At 39.2% G+C, this 14,230-nt stretch overlaps 1 protein-coding gene across 2 annotated transcripts in view; it reads right to left on the minus strand.

Moving 5' to 3' along the window:
- The window catches only part of hbbe1.1 (hemoglobin beta embryonic-1.1), a 3,970-nt gene extending 392 nt beyond the window's left edge, over nucleotides 1–3,578 (minus strand). Inside the window, exons 1-3 of one of the 2 annotated variants that reach the window (XM_046038370.1) lie at nucleotides 3,473–3,578; nucleotides 3,130–3,352; nucleotides 2,836–3,017 (exon numbers count right to left, since the gene is read on the minus strand). In XM_046038370.1, coding sequence (XP_045894326.1) covers nucleotides 2,889–3,017; nucleotides 3,130–3,352; nucleotides 3,473–3,564 — 444 coding nt within the window. In that variant the 5' untranslated portion in view covers nucleotides 3,565–3,578 and the 3' untranslated portion in view covers nucleotides 2,836–2,888. Of the gene's footprint in view, nucleotides 1–2,835; nucleotides 3,018–3,129; nucleotides 3,353–3,472 lie in introns of those variants that run through there. The other variant, XM_046038378.1, reaches the window with a different exon arrangement.
- Between the last annotated feature and the right edge of the window lie 10,652 nt (nucleotides 3,579–14,230).

Below are 14,230 nucleotides of genomic sequence, written 5' to 3' on the forward strand. Positions count from 1 at the left end.
GTTATGTAACATCTGTGTGATTGTCCTCTGTTCACAGATTCTGTCCCACAACATCCTCGTGGTCCTGGCCATCATGTTCCCCAGCGACTTCACCCCTGAGGTCCATGTGGCTATGGATAAGTTCCTGGCTGCCTTGGCTCTGGCCCTGTCTGAGAAATACCGATAAACAGCAGGAGAAGATGACGGAGACTGCAGCATGAGCTTTCTTTGCATAATGATCAATAAATGCATGGATGCAAAAAGCCAAACAAACAATTGTTTATTTCTGGTTTCTTTGTGATGGTGTGTGTCCTGTGTGAGAGGAGATCAAATGTCAACAATTACAGCATGAAACAGACTTAAAAACAAGCAAGTCAAATCAACATTAGAGCTGCAACAATTAGTCGATTCATCGATTAGACAATGATAAAAAATGAATTGAGATTTATTTTCACCATGGATTATCATTGTTTTTTTAAAGGTTCAGTGTGTAATATTTCTAATGATCTATGGACAGAAATGCTATATAAGATCCATAACTATGTTTTCAGTGGTGTATAAAGACCTTACATAATAAACAGTTATGTTTTTATTACCTTAGAAGGTGTCATTTATATCTCCATAACCACGGGCACCCCCTTCCATGGACATCGCCACGTTGCATTGTCATGTTTCTACAGTAGCTGAAAACAGCACTACAGAGCATGTTTCGTCACTACGTTCTTCTTGTTCTACTTCTGGTAGAATTCAGGCAGTGTTGACACTCATCACTGCATTGAATACGTATGTTAAGAAAAAGAAGAAGAAGTAGTAATAATATACTGCAGGGGTCTGCAATATGTTTTGCAAGGGAGCGATATTTCCAACCATTAGATGGTGGATGAGAATTGACTTACTACAACATCTTGTTTGGTTAGCTTAGTTGGTAAGGTGCAAGACTTCATTCTAAGAGTTGGGCGTTACAGCACACCTTCAGACAACTTTTTTTTCTGTCTTCAACAAATGGATTCTGCAGCGAATGTTTCTCAGATCACGGCATGTGCTCCACTGTTTTTGTTTCGGTGTTTGATCCGCATCCATCAACCCTTGGACGCTTTTGCAATTTCCCGGTATCTCCAGGCAGAGGACAATTAGGGGAATCACATTCTCTGGCTCTTTTAGAGGTGTGTCAAGCAGGCTACAGACTCTTTTAATGTCATTCAGAATTTTTCAAAGTAAAAGCTCAGTTCAACTCCAAATACTGCATTACAGTACACAAGCGTCTCGTGCTTTCATCTTGTAGGCAATGCCACTAAAGAGGAAGTGATTATGTGAGCAACTGTTGCTGTCATGATGCTATCAAAGCACTGTAATCTGGCAGCCGGCCAGATATTATTGTTGGCGGCAGTTTTGGATAGTTCATAATTTCAGAGAGAATTAACGTGTTTCTTTTGTCAATGTTTATATAAACTTTATCTAATGTGTGGTTTATAATGGACTGTCGTGCAGAAAAAGTGACAGTGTTTTACATTCTTGGCATTTGAGCACTTAGGCTCAGTGAATGAATGTGTGTGAATGGTGAATGCAGATGCAGTGTAAAAGCGCTTTGAGTGGTCGAAAAGACTAGAAAGGCGCTATACAAATACGGAGCATTTACATTTACATTTTCCATGTTGTTGGAAAATGTGGTTTTACTGAATAATAAGGTAAATATAATTTCTTAATAAATATACCTAAAGACACGTCTTTTCTTGACTGGATATCCTCTGCAGTCTCAAAAGAGATACCTCTTGTGCTGTGTCAGCCACAGAAGCTGTCCTACACTCTTAGAAAGGTTAGGGGGCAGTGGTAGACTGGACCGATGGTTGCAATTCACAACTCTTGCCACTAGATGCCACTAAATCTTACACACTGAATCTTTAAAAAAACTTGCCTACAAGTACAAACTCCACAAGTTAGTGTAATGTTTAAATTACAGGGAATTTGGAATCAGTTGTAACATATTTTCCAGTTTTGTTTTAATTTAAAAAAAAAGAGTTACATAGGGTGTATCCTCATACAAATTGTACAAATAAATATGAAATACTCAATTGTTTGATAAATTTCTCATGAAACAGATCATATCTTTTTTTAACATAAGTTATCCATTATTACCACATTTCATCAGCGCTATTGTTCCTCTCTATATTTCATGTGTCAAAAGGTAGTCTTATCAATTTTTTAAATCACAAATACATTATTTTTTATGAATGCATCTATTTCCGTTTATTTATTATAGACAAACAAATGGTTACTAATTGTTTTATTTGCATTTGAGACAAAAAACGAGCTTTTAATGCATACATATACATGTTTATTATACACATAAATAGTGATTCTTATTACCAAATAATTTTCCAAAAACATAATTTTTAGTTTTTTAAATAAAACAATGGTATTTATTATCAATCACAACAGATTATTATTATTATTATTGTTGTTGTTGTTGTTGTTGTTGTTGTTGTTGTTAGTAGTAGTAGTTGTAGTATTGCTGTTGTGATAATTATGATTACTTGTTTTAAATAATGAGTTGGATATCCTGCATAATTGATGTTGTGACCTAATAAACAGAACAGACTGCAGTTTCTCTCACACATGTTGTATTTCCTTTGACCCTTTCTTTCTCTCTGAACTGCAGATCTGTGTCTAAAAATGTTTGTTTGTGTATTTGTCATTTTTGAATGAATTTGGATATTCATAAGCTCTAACATAATAGACTATGCAGAATTAAAATTATATAATTATTATTGTCACAATATAATTAATTGTGGACATCAGCACAAATAAAGAGATTGTTGAATTTGATGAAGGTGTTTTATTTGATTTTCAGACAAAAACCAAAGAGCTTTTCAACAAATGATCCACATGAGATGGTCTTCTGTTGCAGCTCTCTAGTGGTACTGCCTTCCCAGGGAGGACACCACCACAGCCAGGAACTTCTGAAAAGCTGCCTGGACTTCACTTGTGAACTCTTTGCCCAACTGAGCAGCAACCACAACGGTCAGGCAGTCAGACAGCAGCTGCAACACAACAAGCATCAGAAAATATCAACAACATGAAAGGTGGGGTGCTTTTTATTAATAGCTGAATATGAAAAACTAGTCCAGTCTAATTTAATCCTTGTAGCATTACCTTGAAATTGTCAGGGTCCACGTGCAGTTTCTCTGAGTGCAGCACACTCAGCTCGGCATAGGTTGCCTTGATGTTGTCCATGTTCTTCAACGCCCGGTCCAGACCGTGGAGGACAACTTTCCCGTGAGCTGCAACCTTTGGATTTCCAGTGATAGCAGCGGCGTTGTAGAGGTTTCCAAAGCTGCCGAAATACCTCTGAGTCCAGGGGTAGACGATCAGACACCTGAGGAAACATGTCAAAACATAAATTTATGTTACAGGCTTAGATGAAGATATGAAATCTGTGTGCAAGGAAAATGGACATTTGAGCATGAATAATAATCCTTAAATAAATACGTCTCACCTGCTAAGAGCTGCAGGGCCCACCACCTCATAGTTCATCTTGGAGAAGATGTCCTGGATGGTGGCGCGCTCAAAGTCTGTCCATTCAACCATTTTGCTGGCTCTAGATTGTCCTGTATGGGTCTGTAGATCCTGTGCTCACAGCCACCAGATGCAGCTTTTAAAGCAAACCTGCTTCCCTCCCTGAAGTGTGCGATTGTATGGGCGGTGGGCAGGACAAGTACTGTGGATCTGCAGCAATGATAAGGATATCTGCACCCCTTAGATTGTTTCTGAGGCTGAAACACAAACTAGTTTGAGGGTAGTGGTTCAGCACAGTTAACCATTTGTCCTGTTTCGACATCCATGTTCTAAATGGTGCTGTTTGAAATGGGAATGGAAATAGATATAGATATGGACATGAATATTAGACATGTTATAGGATGTGTTTCACTATCAGAAAAAGGGAACATTTGTAGTGCCCCAGAATCAGCCATCAACTTCCAATGCAACTTCATGTCAAATCACAAGCAGATGGCGCTTAAGGATACAGGCCCACAGTATAATGACTCCAATAATTACAACCGATTTTACAATAAATTCTTCTCTTACAAATGTCTCTTACTTACAACACACTTTTCACTCTCTGAAATCAGCACTGGCTGACAACAAATTATTACAATACTAATATATACCTTATGGTAGGCTAAACTGACATCACATCAGCTGATATGAATTACATGATGTAAGTTGGGCTACATTTTAAAGTATTGGTGGTTATTACTGTTGTGGACTTCACATAGGTGATGTGTTATTTCACCGATAATACCAAATGTGTGACTTTGTTTTTAGGTTTGTCATGACTTTTGTTTAGGCTTCTAATTTGTGTTTTGACCACCTCATAATCCCCTGTACATAAATGTATGGTGGTCTGAGGGGTGTGGTAGGAATGGGTGTGTAAAAGATGAATCAAGAATGTTTATATCTCCGGAGGAGGGTGTTGCACTCTGAGATAGTCAGTCTGACACTTCCATCACCCTCTTCTATGGGCTGTTGGCCGAATGCATCACAATTGCCGTCACCTGCAAACTCAGGGCCCTTAACCCTCAGGCCCAAGCTACCTGGTAGGGGTTTCTGTCTGCTGTGGTTGAGGGTATGAGCAGTCAGTGCTGCAGAGCTGAACAAATCCAGCCGTAGAAAAAAAACAACCTCTTATAAAGTGGTGTTTGTCTCTGTGGCAAGTCTAATTATGCAAGGTATACATAATCACTCTTTAATATTCCTAAGCAATTGAGTAATTGCTTAACATGTATGTAACAATGCCAATATGTGGTACAAATACTTTGAGTGGTCCTTCAATATTGGTGTGGAGACCCCTTGTGGTCTTTAAAGGAATAAGTATCCAACGAAGGTTAAAGTCAAGGGCAACTGGACTTGGTTGAAGAAACTGGAAGATGTTTCGTCCCTCATCCAAAGGACTTCTTCAGTTCAGAACTTCGTTGGATAACTATGACCTGGATGACTGAGAATCTTCACAGACATTAAAGGAATAAGGTTTTTTCCGAGGTGGGTAAACATTTAATATCAGTTGTGAATTATGTATATGGTACTAAAATAATGTGTATTAATATGTAGACCTAGGCTATTCATATAATTCATAAAGGAATCTCTAGATGCTCAAGTGCTCTCTATGCAGTAGGATATTTACATTGTCTATTAAGCTATATTTTAGAACCTCTCATCAATAGTCAGTTGTATATAAATGCTTTACTTTGATTTGTCCAGCCAAAGCATCCATTAGAATTAACAAATGTTTTTGCAAGTGAAGTTTACTCACAACAAACAGTAAGCCTAGCCAATATATGCAAGCGGGAAGAATAAAAGACAGGAGGCTAAAGATGCTTTAAAAAAAGATTTTCCTTTATTGTCTTGGAAAAATAATACATGGATCAAAACTGGGCCTACATATAGCCTATTACAAAAACAACCACACACACAGTTTTTTACCCACAGGCCATCATGTCAAGTCAGGAAAAATACCTGTATAAAAACCTATGACTCTAACATCTGTCACCTCTATTATTCATTGTAATTCAGTTGAGGCTATATCCACCTACCTCATGTAGGCTACATATAGGCTAAATATTTTATTCCAATTAATTTATTCTAGCATCCTTTACACTTTGCTCCATTACACTATTGTCTTGCTGTCTGCAAATGTTGTTTTTGTTTATGTTTGTGTGTATGTGTATATCTGGGCCCTATTTCAGAAAGCGGGTTTAGTGAAAACTCTGAGTAAGTTGACCCCGAGATGAGGGAAACTCTGGGTTTTCGGGTTCAGAGAACGAGATCAGATAAACTCTAGGTCTGTAACCCCGGCAACTTACGCTGTGAACCTAACCTGCTCGGGAGGAGGTTTAGGCTACTTCAACAAACGCTGAGCGTTGCTCTCTGACTCCTCCCATTCTGCGGAGCTTGAAGCGGCTGTCTCACACACCGTGTCATTTCCTCAATTAGGCCTACTGTCGATATCAAACCACATATTGGAACGCGTTAGAAACATCGAAACCACGGTTAAATAGCCTATTAGTTGTTTTTTTTTTTACCCAAACATGATCTTGAACATGACGCTTTTAATCTGTCAATCTGTCATCAAGGTATGGACAGAGAGTTGGACATGTGAATATTTCTGAGTGAGGATGACTGGGGTACAGCTGAAACAAATAAATGTAGTTTAAAAGTGAGTTTTTCATTATCTGCTGATAGTCTGAATTTGTTTTGACATCATTTCATAAAATACAAAATGAGCAAGATTAGCCTATATTAATGGAACATAGACGTCTAAAACTTCACAGTCAGTTTGAACCTGGACACATTTTACATTGCAAAAAAAATCATTAATAGGCCTACTGAGTCGGACTGTCACTTTACAATCACAGGTCCATGAGGAGCCTAAACTATGTCTAATCTGTTCGATTAATATTTTCACCTTCAGTTATTGCCACCAGCATTTAGTCCCAAGTTACAGCTGAATAAACAGGCCTGTAGCTATTTAAAATGAATAACAGGCTGAAGGAGAATTCAAGCACTTTATCATTCATTAATGAAATTCCAGTCTGGTAAATGATGAATGAGCAACGCTGAATAAAATGTAATATTGTTGACGTATCGATCCTGCGTTTTTGAGCCAATCGCGCTGGCACCCATTCATATAGCTCCACCCGTTCAAATGGAGGCTCTACCTTTATTTACCCGTTGCCATGGTGAATCGTAGTATCGGAGCTCCATTGATGATGGCTTTTATCCATCCCCAAGCACGCGCTTCTGGCAGGCTCAACAGAGTTGACTGAACTTCTTCTGATCGGCCTTTCTGAGACGGAAAACTCGGAGTTTGACAGCTCAGAGTTCGTCAACCTTTAGTTCAGGTTTACACTCAGAGTTTGTTGAACCTGCTTTCTGAAACAGCGCCCTGTACTAGGCGGTTTGTGTCTGTTTTTGTTGAGCTTGTTGTCCTGTTTGTTTATGCTTGTTGTGTGTACTGTGACGGCCCCAAGAGCTATTGGTGTTGGACCTGTGTGCTGTGTGGTGTCTATGTTTCTGTCTGCAGGCAATTAAGGAGATTTTCATTACGGAGATGTGGCAGCGTGAGAACGAACACCTTCATCTCAAAGAACTATGCCCCCCGGACTGCTCCGTGTTTGGACCTCCCCCGCTTTCGCGTCGTGGAGGCGGCTTTGCGTTGGTCTTTCGGGATTCTTTCTGCTGCAGTTTGATGGACACCGCTTCGTCCGACTCCTTTGAGCTGCAGATGTGTAAGGTTGGGAAACTACACCCCTTTTACTGTGTTTTAGTTTACCGACCCCCTAGTCCTGCACGTACATTTCTTGATGATTTCTCTGAGTTGTTAACGTCTATCATCAAACTAGGTCGCGTTTTAATCCTTGGGGACTTTAATTTGCATATTGATGACCTCTCTGAGCCCCGATCTCAGAAGGATTTTTGAAAATCAAATAACAAAAGGCCGAAAATTGAACTTTATTCGCTTAACTAACGTTACGTGCGCGGGAGCGAGCGAGCGAGAGATCATTGTTATTATTTATTCTCCTGCAAATTAGCGGAGAATAAGATGATCCAGCTGTAGCTCTGTGTCTGTCCTCTCTGCTCCACCTGAAGCGGCTGTGAGCTGCACTTTATCAGAATTAATTTGTGTGGATTATACATATTTCATTTCAAAATCTATGTTTTGTCCCCCCCTCTTTCCTAATGTAAAGTTTTATTTCGCATTGCCTTCCTTGCTCAGGCAATTTCGGAGCTGGCTCATATAGGAGGAGGTTTCCTAAGTGACCAGTCAATCACTCACAGTCCACATCAGTCGCGGACAAAATGTAGCCTATAGAAATGTTAACGGAGAAAAAAAACGTTGCTCCAGGCTGGTGCAGCTTCTTCTTTTGTGCTGCTGTTACTTCTAGCTGAAGGCAGCAGTGATGATGTCTGCAGCAGAGGTACATCTAATGTAGGACTACTCTTAATTTCGCTACATTTTCCATTCATACCTTTTATAACTTCACCTGTCTGTAGTCAGCATTTTGCTTCATTAACTGAAATGAGCTGTCATCCAGGCTGTGTGCGCAGTTACGCAGTAAAGCGCTGGTCGGGTGCTCGTCACAGTCACAGAGCTGGGCAGATGCAAACATTTAGAAAATCAGGCAAATATCTTTTCAGTTTAAGGCTATATTGTTCTACTAATACAACTGAAATCTAGTGAGCGCACACCATGGCACTGGTGACCGTGTTGGAAAGCAGCCTGTGTCGCTCTTTAACAAGCCGGCAAGTGAAACACTTTCACTTTCCATTAATGGCGCATTAAAAACGTCTTTAATCTCTGTAGAGCAAATGAAGACTACACTGTAAGATCTACGTCAGACGATCACTGCACTGATTGAAGATATATTAAAAATGTCCTGTTGTTGAACAGAGCATCGCTTTGGACATTAGCCTGTTTCTTTTCTTTAATACACATCGGTTACTATTTGTTTTATAGCAATGTCCGACGGTGAGTCCAAAAACTGAATGTAGCCGGTGAAACTGATCTTTCACTCAAAAGAGAGAGAGAGAGAGAGAGAGAGAATATGGTGGATAAAACAGTCCTGTTGGGTTTTACGCATGACACACAGCTTCCTCTGTATGTAGGTTTACCTGCTTCAACAATGAGCTGCTCTCCTGTCACTGCCACAATAATTCTTTGCGTTGTGAAGATTATTTAAATGCTTCAGGAATAATCACATTTATTGGTAGCCTGTGTTACTGCAAAGCAAGCGGTTTGATTGGCTACACCTCCATAATAAAAGGCACAAGCAACAAAGGTTGGCTGGGCAGCAAAACAGATATTTTAAAGTGACCTTTAAAATAGGTTATAACTGAATCAAAATGATTTCATTTATTATTGATTACGTAAAAAGATGCCACATGCACATTTAAGTCAGTCATCAGTCATGTCTGAGTGTGTGATGATTCAGCAGTGATAATATTAAAAGTTGATGTACAGGAGAAACATATCTGAAAGCAACCCAGAATTCCTGAGAGCTGCTCTGCATTATATTCTGTTACAATTTTAGATTTTAAATTGTTTTATTATACCTTTATTAAATCAGAAAAAACTCTTTTTCCAAGAGTGTCCTGGACAAGGCAGGCAGTAGTACAATTGCACATTTAAGATGGAAATAAATAATCAGTTACATGGTCATAAAATATCAAAATGTTCTTAAATATTCACCACAATTCAGCAACACCTGAATTTTGTGTGTTGCTGTACATAAATAATTTCTTACTCTACTGAAACAGCTCTTATCAAAGTCTCTTGCGATGTGATGATGGTAGCAGACTCTGGCCGCTACACTGTACTTGTACTTCTTGATTTGACTTCGGCTTTTGACACTGTGGATCACGATATATTGATCAGTCGGCTTCATAATGAGATGGGACTATCAGGATCCGTCCTTCAGTGGTTCTCGTCCTATATTCATGACAGAACCTTTAATGTTGCTGTAAATAATGTACAGTCTGATGTGACCAATTTGTCCTGCGGAATGGCACAAGGTTCAGTTTTGGGCCCTATTTTGTTTTTACTGTATTTTGCCACTTGGTCAGATTATCGGCTGTTTCAAGGATGTATCATACCATTTCTACGCTGACGATGTTCAGTTGTATTGTTCTTGTAATGATGCTGAGTTTCATCGTTTGCCTCTGTTTCTAGAGTGTGTTTCCTCCATCAAAGACTGGCTAGCCACAAACTATTTGCAGATAAATTCAAACAAGACTGAAACGCTGATTTTTTAACCATAAGATCTCGCTGATCAAACAGCACCTTGGCTCTCTGGGCCCTTCTGTCAAATCCAGCCTCAGAAACCTGGGGGTTGTGTTTGACCATGTCCCTGTAGACACACTCAAAACAGCTCGTTCGAAATTGCTTTTGTCACCTTAGGAACATCTCTAAAATTCGCAAAATGTTGTCAAAGAAGGATCTGGAAATGATAATTCACGCTTTCATATCAAAAGACTACTGCAAACCTGTTTTTACCTGTCTGAATAAGTCTGCTTTGAACAAATTGCAAATTGTCCAAAATTCTGCTGCTAGACTTTTAACAGGTGCCCCTCGAAGGTCTCATATTACACCAGTCTTATTGGACCTCCATTGGCTCCCTGTAAAATTCAGGATTGATTTTAAGATTTTAGTGCTGATTTTCAGAGACTTAAACGGTCAGGCCACACATTACATCCTGGACCTTTTGAAGTCGTATTCCCCTGACCGCACATGGCCAGAACCTACTTGCAGTCCCTAAGACTCGTTATAAGACCCGAGGGGACATGTCATTTCAGTCTGTTGCTCCCAGACTGTGGAACGCTCTGCCCCTGTCCATGCGTCTGGCAGACACTGTTGTCTCTTTTAAAAAGGATCTGAAAACATGTCTATTTAAGAAGGCTTTTGGTTGATGGGTTTTCACTAGTGTCATTTTAATTTGATATATTTATATACATTTTATACTGTTTGTTTTTACTTACTCTTTTGTACAGCACTTTGTGATTTTATCTGAGAAAAGCGCTTTATAAATAAACTTTAAACTTTAGATTGGGAGCACCTGGCCAGAGAGCCCAACCTATTTAGGCCTGCCCACCCAGACACCAGTGTCGGTGCTTGCGTCTTCCGCACCGCTCTGCCACGCTATACCTTTGTTTTGTGGCGCTGTAATAACTTTGTTAATTATCGTTAAACTTGAGTTGCATCCTCCTTCTTTGTAGCAGCCTGAGAGCAGGTGTCGTAACATGTATTTATGCTGCGTTCCAGGCAACTCGGAACTGGGAAATTTCCGACCTCCAACTAGAAAAACTACCCTGGAACGCCACCTGAAGTCGGATTTCCTACTTGTGAACTCGGAGAAAAAATATGTACCCCGACTTCACGAGTAGCAGCTGAATCACGTCACAAAACAAGGTCAGCGCCCATGGATGCACACATTGTAAATGGTAAACCATGAACTAAAAAGCAACAAAACGTATATTTGCATGTATTTAAATAAAAATAATAGGCCTCCATACGGTAATACCTGTTCTGCATGTACATTGATGTAGAAATGTGTTAGGCCTATTAGGTAGCTGGCTACAGTAAATAATCTCATAAAGTCATGTTCTCTGCATAAATGTTATTGTTAAAAATGCCAAAACATTAGGAAGTATAACCTACAACATTGACTGACTTAAGGGTTACCAACTGATGTAGCGGTACACAGAACTATTAAAGTAGGCTTTAGGCTATTTGTGTCAGTTGTTGCAGTTAAACTGCTTATTAATTAACACCTAAAACACTGCTGAGGGTGTAAATGTGTGTAGTCCTACACTTTGTGTGCACCACCATGCACTTGGAACGCTTTGAGGTCAGAAGTTTCAACTGGGAAATATCCCAGTTCCGACCGGTCCCGAACGCGGCATTACACATCCAAAACAATAGTAAGACTGGAGTCACATTCCACGTATATGTACACATGCGGGGCCAACAAAAAGATTATGATGATCATTCATTGGCCGCAGCTGCCCTCTGGTGGGTAATATTAGCGCAGGCAATGAAAGGGAGGGGAGCCACTCTGACAGCTGCAGGATCAGGACCCGAGCTGGTCATGTCATGTTTTTTTTTTTTCGAGCAATGTTGTGCCTCACATTACTGTTGATCATTCTAGTCATATAATGGAGGTCCGTACTCTGCTTGCAATATTGCAATATTTAAAGACGGAGCAAACTAATACAATGATGGGACGCTCCAGCTCATATGAGTTGTATAGCCATAAGTAGGCTATGCTATTCAATGTACAAGTTATGATATTCATCTCTCTCTCTCTCTCTCTCTCTCTCTCTCTCTCTCTCTCTCTCTCTCTCTCTCTCTATATATATATATATATATATATATATATATACATACAGACATCGTCAACCGCTTATCCTGCGTACAGGGTGGCGGATATATGAGCTATATATAATCAACTGAATTACAACAAGAATAGTAAAAAGTACAAAGTGAGGTAGATGAGTCACAGGGTTTTTGACTTGACATGACGGCCTGTGGGTAAAAACTGTGTGGTTGTTTTTGTAATAGGCTATAGTTGTGATCCGTGTATTCCTTTTCCAAGACAATAAAGAAAAATCTTTTTTTAAAGCATCTTTAGCCTCCTACCTTTTACTGCATCTGCACTTTCAGCATGTCCTATAGGCCTAGGCTAGGCCTACTGTTATGAGTAAACTTTACATGCGAAAACGTTTGTTAAATCTAATGGATGCTTTGGCTGGACAAATCAAAGTAACGCATTTATATACAACTTACTATTGATGAGGGGTTCTAAAATATAGTTTAATAAACAATGTAAATATCCTACTGCATACAGATCACTTGAACATCTAGAGATTCCTTTATAAATTATACAAATAGCCTAGGCCTAATAATAAACACATTTTAGTACCGTATATATAATTTACTGTACTGATATTGATTTTCCCACATCGGGAAAAAAACTTGTAGTTTCTTTAAAGACCACAGGGGGTCTCTAACCCAATATTGAAGGACCACCAAATATTTATACCACATATTGATGTTATTACATACATGTTAAGCAATTACTCAATTGCTTAGGAATAGTAAAGAGACTAGGCTATGTATAGCCTACCTTGCACTATTAGTCGTGCCACAGAGACAAACACAAAAAACACACATATAACAGTTTTATTTTTTTCTACAGCTGGATTTGTTCAGCTCTTCAGTACTGACTGCTCATAGCCTCAACCACAGCAGACAGAAACCTCTGCCAGGTAGCTTGGGCATGAGGGTTAAGGGCACTCCTGAGTTTGCAGGTGACAGCAAATTGTGATGCAGTCAAAAAGACACAATGAATCCAGTTAGGAATATAGTCCGCTGTTTAACATAAATGCATATAGACCCATTTCTAAAATATTTTCCTGTGGATATGAGGAAAATGGAAAAATAGGAGAAAATAGGCCTATTGCCCACTCTGGACTTTTCCGGATCCACGCTCGCAGTGCATCCGGCTCAGAGCAACCATAGGCCTACGCCGCATTTTGTTGGCTCTCAATCAATCAACTGTTGAACGCCAGATACATTTTCTTGTCATTTCTTTTCATTTAACAGCATCAGATAAAATATTAAAAACTATAAGACTATCTTTGTATCATATCAGCTAATGAATTTTGCGGTTATATCGCCTATATTAGGTCCCAACCCAATGTTTTGAATTCAGGTAGGCTATGGTACCAATAGCTAAATCCCTGCGTTGGGGTTGACTGGGTAACTGCCAGGAGTAGGCTATTAACGTCATGTGGTAGATATAAAAAGAACTCAGATTTTCATTATCAAAGCACATGTTGACTGATGAGAAAATCCCACTAAATACAGTTAAATGCGTGTAAGGTTTTTTTTGTGCTTGTGTATTTCGATAGGGGAAGTATAGCTGCTAAGCTCAACTAAAGGAAAAACATTTTTTGGGTGTTTCCAAGTGAAGGGGATCCATTGCGAGCAGCGAGGAAATCTAATCACAAGGTAACAGACGAACCACTTTGAATAGCCTATAGCCTACTGTGTCCAAGGGTTTGAGTAATTTCAATAAGCACCTTGGATGAAAGAAGAAATAGCCTAGGCGTGTTATGAAAGGTCTTGTTGGTTAGATTTAAACTCGTTTTGCATATCTGCAACGAGAGCACTAAAAGGATAGGTTGTTTAGCGTAATCGATAAACCTAGTGCAATTAAATAAAATGTAGAGTGAAGTGACTTCAACTTCAACCACACAAGAAAATGTTGGTCATGCTGCGGTCTGTATCAGCTAAGCTACTGCACTTTCTTAAAAATATCTTCTTCCCCTCTGAGCGGATCCGCCCTTTGAAGGCTCCAGTTGTCCTTTAGATAAGCCAATTTATTGGCAGCAAATGTATCCCCAAATGACCTTCGTCTTCATGTTAATCAACTGATAACCAAATCCTTTAATATTAATTAATTGCAAAGACTATATTTCAAAGCAGTAATCCTGGACTGTAGTAGATGTTTTGCACGTAGCCTATAGGTTTAAATTTTAGCACGCCATGTTTGCCATTTTAGTTTGCACATTATAAATAGGCGTATAGCCTATAGGCCTATTACAACACTTAGAAGTTATTTTACTTTTAATGTGTCACAGAATTTTTTTAATGATGAAGGCTACTACATTTACATTTACATTTACTCATTTGACA

The sequence above is a fragment of the Micropterus dolomieu genome, linkage group LG02 (assembly GCF_021292245.1).
Source record: "Micropterus dolomieu isolate WLL.071019.BEF.003 ecotype Adirondacks linkage group LG02, ASM2129224v1, whole genome shotgun sequence".
In the NCBI taxonomy this organism is placed as follows: Eukaryota; Metazoa; Chordata; class Actinopteri; order Centrarchiformes; family Centrarchidae; genus Micropterus; species Micropterus dolomieu.